Source organism: Crinia signifera, chromosome 1 (genome assembly GCF_055691185.1).
Source record: "Crinia signifera chromosome 1, ASM5569118v1, whole genome shotgun sequence".
Lineage (NCBI taxonomy): Eukaryota > Metazoa > Chordata > Amphibia > Anura > Myobatrachidae > Crinia > Crinia signifera.
In genome coordinates this window covers 354,285,583-354,297,709 of record NC_139217.1, presented here as the reverse complement: position 1 = coordinate 354,297,709, position 12,127 = coordinate 354,285,583, and the positions used below count along the sequence as shown (strand labels likewise).

Below are 12,127 nucleotides of genomic sequence, written 5' to 3'. Positions count from 1 at the left end.
AGTTTTCAAAAGTAGAGTTTGAACCTCAGATAGGATTGGAGCAGAAGCGTTCGTCCAATGAGTGAGAACAATTTTCTTAGCAATTGTGACAATATTGGTCATTAATTGGGTCAACCAGATCGGGACATTAGCACACAGAAAATGTAGAGGTGTGAAAGATAAATGTAGATTGAAGGTCTGATTGATGAATACCAACACTTTGGCCCTTATTCTAGTTGAATCTGACGGATACGTATTTCGGACAGGAACCGAGTGCTCCTAGCCTCGCCTACCGTACAGATCGCTCACACGGTCCAAATGCGGTAAGACGCAGAGCGAACAGACCACAAGTGGATGTTTCATGTGAACAACTCCCCCATATGTGGGAATCTCCCCCATTCTCCGATGGTCGCTGTGTTTTCTAAGAAATGTTCCCAGAGCATATGGGAAGCGTCTGTCACTTGGTGGGAGCCAACTGTCACAAGTAACCACCATATTGACCAATATCTGGTGTTGGAAGTACAGCACTCACAGATGTCCTGTCATTGCTGCTTGAGGAACCTGACCACCGACTTGCAGCAGCAGTGCACAGTGTTGGCTCATTCATGCTGGGCGTGGGCAAGAAAATGGAGATGATAAAAGCCACTGACGCACTTCCTAAGGAAATAATGTTCAGGTGGTAGAAGGAGAAGTGGCCATATGTCACCATGAGCTCAGAGCTCCTATGGCGTATCCCAGCAAGTTATACAGTATGTTCTACAACAGATAAAGGCCTTGTCATGCCCTACTTAGTTCCAGTGTTATGAAATTGTATTGCCACCAAGGCCACATCATTAAAATGTTTAGCAAATATGAAAATAATGAAACATTATTACGTGTGGTAACTTTTTTATTGGAGTGAAAAATGTGGAAACATGTAAATAAACATGAAAAGCCAAAACAATTGCAAACTTGTGTGACACACAGTAACAGCATCCTACTAGTGTCATTACTAGTTGTGTCTAAATTTATGGGTTTTTACCCTTCCCACGGGAGCTAACACCCTTCCCTGAACTACTCAGGCCACCCCTGGTGCGTACACTCCTACGAGGAGGACTAGTCGGTGAGCTGCTCATAGGGGTGGTGGAGAGGCTGCTTGCTGTAGAGGCAGCTGGGGCTAAGTGACTGGGGTTGCTTTGCTGTAAGTGTGTCTGAAGAGACACTAGAGCCGATGTTTGTGCAATCAGTGCTTGCGTCTGGGCACATATGTTGGCATTTACCTGCCCTAATGTGGTGTTTTGGGCCTGTATGGCCTGGCTTATGTCACCAAGACGCCTGTCTAGTGTGGCTACCAACCTTATTTGTGTGCCTACACTGACACGCACACTGTGAGCCACCTTTTTAATTTCGTGGCGTATGTTACGGACATATCCCTCAAAATGTTCCATTTGAACAGTTTGGGTCTGCACAAAATGGATCTGCTTCTGTTTGAAGCTGTGCAGGGAGTACGCCAACTCATCTGCCGCTGTGGGGATGGCATTTTGGCCCAGTGTGGTTTGGGGCGCTTGTGGCTGGCTAGATGGCCTTTGAGTGATGGGTGCCTGATCTCTTTGATTCTCAGCCTCAAAGTAGTCGACAGGCTCCAGGATTATGTCTGTATCCTCCTCTTGCATTTGTAGGTCCTCTTCTGGATGCTGTAGCTGGTGTGATGGGCCTGTGATTAATGGGACATTGGTTAGTATTGGATCTTACATGGGCCTTTTGTTTCAGTGCAGTTTTTACAACAATGTAGCTGCATAGCGAATTACTCTGCAGAAAAAGTGGCCTTTTTTGGGCCAACCTAGAGAATGGCCGAGGTTACATGCATACTGTGTGTGATGTGGTTTTGATTTAAATCCCATAGTCAAACTCACCTGCAGCCTCAAAGTCACCACTCATTTGCTGGGAATGACGGCCCACAGCACTCTCTGTATTTTGAGCTGGAGAATAAGTACACAAGTTGGATTATTGCAGTGTGTACCATAATTCAAAAACCATTCACATGTCCAAACCTAAACAGAAGATGACCACACATGGCTTAGGCTCAAATAAAATTGTCCACATTATGAGGTGGCTATATTGTGTAATCTGCATTTTCACCATTACATGATTAATTTGCACTTCCCTCTTTCATAGCCATCATGTAAGCTATTTGAAAATTAATGCATGTGCAAAATGCATCACACCACCCTACTTTGGGTGTGGAACATACCCTGATTTGTGTTATACCAATAGCATCAGTTGAGGAACTACTGAACCCAGCATACCACACAATAGTGAAATGATCCAAGAACACTTTCCCAATGGCCCCTTGCTGGGATGTGTAGTGCCACAACATCACATCTATGCTGGGAACATAGAAACACAACATAATATCATTTTTACATAACAATGGTAAGTTGTAGGGGTACATTTGGTTTCACTTACCAGCTTGAGGTGGAGTTTGAGGGCGATCCATATCCTCAATATGTAGTCCTGGTAGTACCTCAAGGGGTATTATGCGGCGGAGCTGGTTCTCATATCAATGAAACCACACTTCTACCCTTGGTCCTCCTCCTGTGCGACTTGCCTCAGTTTTTTCCAGGCCCATTTTTAGCTTCAATTGCCGCTTAATATCATTGAAACGTTTTTTTGATGTTGCGCACAAGGCGCTTATGTGTACTGACAGCATTTACTGATGTGGTTATATGTTTCCACATGGCCCTTTTTCTCTTAGCAATGGTACGGTTGTGGTGGGGCCACAACAGCCAGCCATATGTCACCATGAGCTGACCACTCAGAGCTCCTATGGTGTATCCCACAAGTTATATGTTCTACAACCGATAAAGGCCTTGTCATACTTGTCAGCTGTCACCACAATGTATACATAAGAAAATATGGCAACGTCACATGCAGTGACCATAGCTGAGGTAACCTGAAGGCACTGCATGGCCTGGAAACTGGACGCAAAGCACAGTAGTCCATAGGTGATGACATGGCACAGGCCCTGATACATGATGACTGGTTTGTATCTGCAGAGGTCAATAAAGAGGAGAGCTGGCAGCTGGAGAAGCCACAGGCTGTATGTCCATATTTGGGGGAGATGATCCTTGACCACTTCCATGCAACAGCAGCAGAATCACGACCACACGTGCAGCATGAATGTAACCCAGGTCTTTACTCAGCATAAGGCAGACACTAAGTGAAAGTAACAGGAGAACAACAGGAAGTAAAGTAAAACTGCGGCAACATCTCTTATATATTTGGCTACATCTGTCACTCAAAGTGTGTCTGGAGCTGTAACGCTGGGTTGTGGACTTCCATCTTAATTTATGATTGTCATCACCTGTTTTAAACAGGGTAATTGATAAGAAAGGTGTTTAAGCACAGGTGATGGTAATCCATCTTAATTTATGATTGTCATCACCTGTTTTAAACAGGGTAATTGATAAGAAAGGTGTTTAAGCACAGGTGATGGTAATCCATAAATTAAGAAGAAAGTCCAGAAACAGAGCAATGTGTCCCTCCTGGAGAGGGTCATGTTGGGAGGTATGCACCTCCCTCCCTCCTCCCCCCCCCCCCCATTCACGGCATCCCCACGATTAAATGGCACATGCAAAACACTGACATGGCTATGGTCGACAATGAAAAAGGTTGACAAGATTTATTTTTCACTTTTTCAATGTTTTCATATTCATTCTCATGTGTCGACATGGACACCAATGAAGTGCCACACTTCTGTCAACATTTACATGTGTTGACCTTTCTGTGTTGATTTTTTCTTGTGGCGATTCGCGGCACCCCCCGCGACCCCCCTCCCGCAATTCGCGGCACCCCCGGTGACTCCCGCAATTCGCGGCCCCACCCCGTGACACCCCCCCTCCTGCGATTCGCGGCACCCCGCGACCCCCCCTCCCACAATTCGCGCCAACCCCCCGGGCCCCCCCTCCCGCGGTTCACGGTGCCCCCCACGACCCCCCCTACCGCGATTCCCCACCCCTGACCCCCCCCTCCTGTCATTGCGGCAACCCCCCGCCCCCGCGACCCACCCTCCCGCGATTCACTGCAACCCCCCGCGCCCCCCCCCCTCCCACAATTCGCGGCACCCACCCCCCCCCCCCCGCGACCCCCCCTCCCGCAATTCACGACATCCACCCACGACCCCTCCTCCCGTGATTCGCGGACACCCCTCACCTCCTCCCTCCCCCCACCCCCACGCGCGATTCACGGCAACCCCAGGATTAAATGGCACATGCAAAACACTGGCACGGCTATGGTCGACAATGAAAAAGGTTGACATGAGTTTTTGAAGATTTATTTTTCTTTTTTTGAATGTTTTCATATTCATTTTCATGTGTCGACATGGACACTGATGAAGTGCCACACTTATGTCAACATTTACATGTGTTGAACTTTCTGTGTTGATTTTTTCTTGTGGCGATTCACGGCACCCCCGCGACCCCCCTCCCGCGATTTGCAGCACACCCCCCGCAATTCGCGGCACCCCCCGGTGACTCCCACGATTCGCGGCCCCACCCCGTGACACCCCCCCCTCCTACGATTGCGGCACCCCGCGACCCCCCCTTCCACGATTCGCGCCAACCCCCCGGGCCCCCCCTCCCGCGGTTCACGGTGCCCCCCACGATCCCCCTACCGCGATTCCCCACCCCTGACCCCCCCTCCTGTCATTGCGGCAACCCCCCGCCCCCGCGACCCACCCTCCCACGATTCACTGCAACCCCCCCGCGCCCCCCCTCCCACAATTCGCGGCACCCCCCCCCACCCCCGCAACCCCCCCCTCCCGCAATTCACGGCATCCGCCCACGGCAGTACCCCTAAGCGCCTCTTTAGTCCCCCGTATACTCACACACCCCTATCACTACACAGCTTCCTGCTCTCCTGAACCGTAACTTCCACCACTGGGGAGTCGCTGACGCTGTTTTGCCCACATGCCCCTATCATGCCTCATAGCCCAGCCTCCTGCTCTCATGCACCCGAACTCCCACCCAGTAGGAGGAGACACTGACTAAGGGCCACCATCCTGTACTGCCACGCTGGACCATCACCCACTGGCAGAAGCTGCACAGTATCTCCCACCCTCCTCTTTAGTCCCCCTTATGCCCACACACCCCTATCACTACCCAGCCTCCTGTTTTCCTGTGTCGTGACCTCCGCCAGTGGGGAGCCGCTGACTCAGAAACACCCTACTATACTATTGCGCACACACACACCTCAACAACATGCACACACAGCCCCCCCCCCACACCCACAAATGTCACTGTACCATCCACACTATCAATGTACATCTTACTCTGTAACCGCTTTTTAATTAAACAAAACAATACACAACCCCTTCCGAATCATATGCTCTCTATTTAACACATTTCACCTATAACTCAAGTTGCAATACAGGCATCTTTCATACAATTCTAACCATATTTCTCATATGCAAATGTTCACAAATTAAGGGGGCGCAGCCCCTTACGACGGTGTGAAGAGCGCCCGTAGGGCGCGATGAATCACCTAGTGCATATAATACAAGCATATGACAACAAGAAACCTCTATCATAAATGCATGTTCACAATATATAATGCATAGTGAAAAAGTTTGTATAAATACATACGTCCAGTAAGGAGACTCAAAAGTCCAACATTGATATCATTGCTGTCATAATACCTGTTGCATAAAAAGAACATATTAATAGCAAATGATTATCCATGCAAAGAGGACAATAATGTCTAGTAGTCTATAAATGACCCTTTGTTAATAGATGGCTTCAGTGTTGTCTAATGGCTAACACAACTAGATGGTAAATGACAAACATCGATGCTATCCAACAAATCAATTGCATAATCATGCTTTATCCTAATGCAAAAAACACCTACTGTATATTGGAGTATATTGGATCCGAAACCATCAGAAGCGATGGCAAGATGCTGTGTTTAAGCCTGATGAAAATACATATTTTGTTTTGAAACTTTGCTTTGTTGTTCACGGAATAAATGCCTTTTGTTCAAGTGGATGGAGTTCCGTTACTATGTTGAAATGTATTATTGCCGGACAACGGGCACCCTCCCCGCATTGTGCTAAGTGGCTGTGCCGGACCCATGTGGATTGTGTATTGGAATCAGAGATTCCTGGTCAGGGCACCCCTGCTGTTTTATTACAAATACCCTCATCAAGGTGACTTTTAATCGTGAAGAAAAAATATATAGGGTTTGTGTGTTGCGCAATTAGCAGCAGCTGGCACAGGGGTAGTCACTCCCCAATGTAGGCTGAAGGAAGAAAATATTATATTGTGCCAGCGCTGGCTGAATGAATTTGCAAGATGGTTATAAAATGATATATCAGTTTTTAATAACTACACATGACAAAATGACAAAACATTTATCTAAAAATTCCACAGTGTTCATAAAAAGATATAAATCTAAAATGATGCAATTTTGAAACTGGCCGATGTCTTAATCAGATAAGAAACAAGCACAATATAGTTCACAATGGATGTGAATGAATATTACCAATCTACACTGTTTGAGTTAATGCTGGATGTAAATAGCCATAGCGGTGAGAGATGTGGGGCAAAATTTAATATTGTGCGATTTTGCCGTTTTTTAAAAATTTTTTTTTGCAAATGGTCAAATTTGCATTTTTTTTGCAAACTAGCACATTTAGTAGATTGCGAGTTACGTTAAAACTCGCACTTTTTCCCATAAATTCACACTTGTGAAAGTTGCGATTTTTGATTCTCACTTCAATTCACATCCAGATGTTTTAACATTGTAAAATATATAAATCGCATATTTAATGGAATGCGAATTAGGAATTTGCCTCCCAAAAGTGCCTACAATTCGCAAACTAAATAGACCAGGTTCTGATGGGCGATTTGGCCCCAGAACAACAATGAACAAAATGAGAAATTATTAATAGCCTCACAGGTGACCCATATTGGAATGTGAAAATACCCTACATATACCCCTAGATAATTATGGCCACCTGTGAGGTTTTCTGAGGGAGATTTAGCAGAGTGGACTGGAGATTGATAGAAAAGATCATAAAAGCCACTGACGCACTTCCCAAGGAAATAATGTTCAGGTGGTAGAAGGAGAAGTGGCCAATCCTCACCATGAGCTGACCACTTAGAGCTCCTATGGTGTATCCCAGCAAGTTATATGTTCTACAACAGATAAAGGCCTTGTCATACTTTTCAGCTGTCACTGTGAGATGGGTGTAGGGGCGGTGCGGTGCCTGCTGCCGTGCAGGTGTCTCCGGACCACTTACCTGGCGCCGTAACCACGGTCCTGGAATTCTCCGGCACCCGGACACGAACACCTAGGAGGAAGGAGAGTAGGTGAGAGCTGTTCCTTCTGGATGAAGACCGATGCGCCCTCCGTCCCACGACGTCTCTACAGAGGCACCCTCCGGGCTCCGGGAAATATAATCATCGGCACACTGCCTCAGAGCCTGGAGTGTCACCTATTGGCACTTGCGCACCTAGGTGATGCCTTGACCTCGCATGGAGATGCAAGGTCCACGTACGCCCTGGATTGATGAAGGAAGGGAGACAGGCAGAGACAAACACACACGACACTCACCGTCGTTAGACTTGTACCCTCTCCAACACGTCCCATACAGGTCCCTGTAAGGAAGAGACAACACAAAAACAACACCGTGCAGGGCCTAACGCTTACTAGTGTGGCACGTACCTGGGTAACTACATCACACAGCCCTCAAACTAACTATGTGTGTAGTGCGACACAAACTAACAATACTAACAATTCTACAGAGATGCCCTGCACATAAAACAGCATACAACACGGTACAAGATTTCACCAACAAAACAGGCCCTTCAATCTTTGCCTAACCTTTGTTGTTACACTCCCTTCCTACCTAGAGCTGGCCAGCATATGCACACTCTAACGATACTAGTTAGGTACTTGGGGAACCACGAGGGGACTGCCGCAGAGCACGTCTACCTGTTAACCTCAACCACCCACCGGGAACCACAATATGGGGCCTAGAGCCCTTTTACTAATCACTTGCAGGCCTAGTACCTGCCTATTAATTACACCAGTGCCTTACACTACATTCACCCCTAACTACGGCTCAGGCCTAGTGCCTGTCTGTGTCCACAAGCCTAGTGCCTGACTGGGGGCACAGGCCTAGAGGCCTGATTCAATTAGCCCCCGAGCTATGGGGGGGCCTCGGGCCTTATGCCCGGCTATTGTGCAACGGCCTAGCGCCCGGCTAAATACGCCCATGGGCCTACTGCCCGGCCTATCACAACAGGGGCCATGGGGAGGGGACCCAGCGAGATACAAAAAAGCCAGGAGGGCCCAACAATCAATTGGCCACTGGCCGAGAGGGCCCGACTACAATGCCCACAGGCCGGAGGGGCCTGTAAGTGCCCACAGGCCGGAGGGGCCTGAAAGTACCCACGGGCCTAGTGCCTGATACCCGGTGGTCTAGGGTAGGGGTAGGTGGCCTGGGGCCGCCTACCTGATGTTGGGAGAGGCAGCGGGGGAAAGCTTCCTCAGCTCTGAAGCTTCCCACCCCCTCTGGCCTCTCCGTGCATGGCCGCCATCTTGTCTTCTGCCACTGGCCAGTCCTGACCAGCGGCGGCGCCACTTCCTCTCCTCGTCCAGGAGGCGCCGGCGATTTCCCTTCTTGAGCCCGGTGTCTTCTGGCTTCTTCAGTGGCCGCCGGAGCTCTTCTTCTCGCCGCAGTCTTCTGCGCTGTCCTCCGGCGGCTTCCTTCTTCAGCCGGGGCGCTCCTGCCCTCCGCCGGCGTGGGTCCTTCCTGCTTCGCCTCCCGGCGGCGTCTGATTTCAGACGCCGGGGGCGGGGCAGAGTACGGCATGGTGAGTGCTGATTGGCTCGCCGCGGCCGGTTTCTATTGGCTGCCGATTCAGGAGCCATGATTGGCTCCCGAAGGGCGCCAGGATTCAAACGCCGGGGGTGGCATTTTCTATTGGCAGCCACAATGGTGCCAACTTCAAACAGCCGCCCCGCCGATCTCCGCCGCACTGGCAGCGCTGGGATCGGTGCCCTGATCCCAGCGCTTTCTCTCTCTGCCGCTGCCTGCACTATTGGCACAGGGATCAGACAGCAACAGAATCACAACCACAGGTGCAGCATGATTGTAACACAGGTCTTTACTCAGCATAAGGCAGACACTAAGTGAAAGTAACAGGAGAACAACAGGAAGTAAGTCCCCTCAGCATGACATCATCTCCCAGGATGCACAGCACGTAATTACAATGTTCTCTGTGTAGAATGGTTCTGCAGGTCTCAGGTAGTAAAACGATCCCTTACTTTTTGGCTGTGGATGAGAAGGCTGCTATTACTATATTGTGAGCGCTGCTATCCACCAGAACACCCATGTGACGTCATCAAGCGGGGCCGTGCACTCTCATGTTTGAAATCAATCTGTGTTACCATAGCAATGTTTTCTCTGGTAGAGATGCCGTGAGCCACATCGCTATGTAATTAGTGGCAGCACTGAATAACAACAGTAACTATATATTGATAACAATTATAGCTGCCGTACATAACATAATAACTATATTTCTAAAGAAACACTTAAATAACTATTAAAGCATTACAAGTCCCTTGCGCAAAGCGCTACTCGGGACAGACATGTAAAACAATGCTAGCACCCCTAATTGATAGGGGATAACTTCGGTTAATGCAATATAAGGCAGAATAATATCATGTAACATATAGATGAAACATATTTGCCTGGTAAATATTTTAAAACTGCGGCAACATGCATATATAATACAAGCATATGACAATGAGAAACCTCTATCACAAATGCATGTTCACAATATACAATGCATAGTGAAAAAGTTCTCATAAATACATACGTCCAGTGAGGAGACTCAAAGTCCAACATTGATATCATTGCTGTCATAATACCTGTTGCATAAAAAGAACATATTAATAGCAAAGGATTATCCATGCAAAGAGGACAATAATGTCTAGTAGTCTATAAATGACCCTTTGTTAATAGAGGGCTTCAGTGTTGTCTAATGGCTAACACAACTAGATGGTAAATGACAAACATCGATGCTATCCAACAAATCTATTGCATAATCATGCTTTATCCTAATGCAAAAAACACCTACTGTATATTGGAGTATATTGGATCCGAAACCATCAGAAGCCATGGCAAGATGCTGTGTTTAAGCCTGATGAAAATACATATTTTGTATTGAACGTTGCTGTGTTAGTCACGGAATAAATTCCTTTTTTCAAGTGGATGGAGTTCCGTTACTATGTTGAAATGTATTATTGCCGGATAACAGGCACCCTCCCCGCATTGTGCTAAGTGGCTGTGCCGGACCCATGTGGATTGTGTATTGAAATCAGAGATTCCTGGTCGGGGCACCCCTGCTGTTTTATTACAAATACGCTCATCAAGGTGACTTTTAACCATGAAGAAAAAATATATAGGGTTTGTGTGTTGCGCAATTAGCAGCAGCTGGCACAGGGGTAGTCACTCCCCAATGTAGGCTGAAGGAAAAAAAAAATATTGTGCCAGCGCTGGCTGAATGAATTTGCAAGATGGTTATAAAATTATATATCAGTTTTTAATAACTACACATGACAAAATGACAAAACATTTATCTAAAAATTCCACAGTGTTCATAAAAAAGATATAAATCTAAAATGATGCAATTTTGAAACTGGCCGATGCCTTAATCCAGGGGTTCCCAATCTTTTTTGATTCACGGCACCCTAGAGAATCAGACTTTTTTTCACGGCACCCCTAGGTCATTTTTTTTAAATTTAGATTGGGTTTATATGCGATTCTTAGTGGCAGTTATGTGGTAAAGGGCAGGATTTGCTTCTGTTGGTACACATTCTATGATTGCCAGCTACCAGCACTGGTTTTGCTCATAAATAATTAACCATTAATAATTTGAGTTGGTCCTAGACCACCAAGCCGCGGCACCCCTGCATGTGTCCCGAGGCACCCCAGGGAGCCACGGCACACAGTTTGGGAACCACTGCCTTAATCAGATAAAAAAAACAAGCACAATATAGTTCCCACTGGATGTGAATGAATATTACCAATCCACACTGTGTTGGAGTTGATGCTGGATGTAAATAGCCATAGAGGTGAGAGATGTGGGGTGAAATGTAATATTGTGCGATTTTGCAGTTTTTTGCGATTTTTTTTCGCAAATGGCCAAATTTGCATTTTTTTTTGCAAATTCGCACATTTAATAAATTGCAAGTTGCGTTAAAACTCGCACTTTTTCCCATAAATTCGCACTTGACAGTTGCAATTTTTGATTCTCACTTCAATTCGCATCCAGGTGTTTTAACATTGTTAGATAATTATGGCCACCTGTGAGGTTTTCTGAGGAAGATTTAGCAGAGTGGACTGGAGATTGATAAAAGAGATGATAAAAGCCAATGACACACTTCCCAAGGAAATAATGTTCAGGTGGTAGAAGAAGAAGTGGCCATACGTCACCTTGAGCTGACCACTTAGAGCTCCTATGATGTATCCCAGCAAGTTATATGTTCTACAACAGATAAAGGCCTTGTCATACTTTTCAGCTGTCACTGTGAGATGGGTGTAGGGGCGGTGCGGTGTGGTGCCTGCTGCCGTGCAGGTGTCTCTGGACCACTTACCTGGTGCCGGACCCTCTCACCTTCAGGCGGTGACAAACCACGGTCCTGGAATTCTCCGGCACCCGGACACGAACACCTAGGAGGAAGGAGAGTAGGTGAGATCTGTTCTGCCTGGATAAAGACCGATGCGCCCTCCGTCCCGCAACGTCTCTACAGAGGCACCCTCCGGGCTCCGGGAAATATAATCATTGGCACACTGCCTCAGAGCCTGGAGTGTCACCTATTGGCACTTGCGCACCTAGGTGATGCCTTGACCTCGCATGGAGATGCAAGGTCCACGTACGCCCTGGATTGATGAAGGAAGGGAGACAGGCAGAGACAAACACACACGACACTCACCGTCGTCAGACTTGTACCCTCTCCAACACGTCCCTTACAGGTCCCTGTAAGGAAGAGACAACACAAAAATAACACAGTGCAGGGCCTAACGCTTACTAGTGTGGTACGTAACTGGGTAACTACATCACACAGCCCTCAAACTAACTATGTGTGTAGTGCGACACAA

General features: G+C 47.4%; 1 protein-coding gene across 1 annotated transcript; it reads right to left on the bottom strand.

The window, feature by feature from the left end:
* Positions 1–531: 531 nt before the first annotated feature.
* LOC146030355 (uncharacterized) lies at positions 532–1,956 on the bottom strand. Its single transcript, XM_083158402.1, has 2 exons — positions 1,872–1,956; positions 532–1,672 (listed from the first exon to the last, which is right to left on the bottom strand). The coding sequence occupies exons 1-2, from the start codon at positions 1,894–1,896 to the stop codon at positions 987–989; spliced, it is 711 nt and encodes a 236-aa protein (XP_083014528.1). The 5' UTR covers positions 1,897–1,956; the 3' UTR covers positions 532–986.
* Between the last annotated feature and the right edge of the window lie 10,171 nt (positions 1,957–12,127).

Bases quoted from the DNA above. Each gene is read 5' to 3' on its own strand.
- LOC146030355 (XM_083158402.1), bottom strand. From the start codon at position 1,896: ATGAGTGGTGACTTTGAGGCTGCAG. The intron at 1,673-1,871 runs GTGAGTTTGACT...CATTAATCACAG, and splicing joins TGGTGACTTTGAGGCTGCAG to GCCCATCACACCAGCTACAG.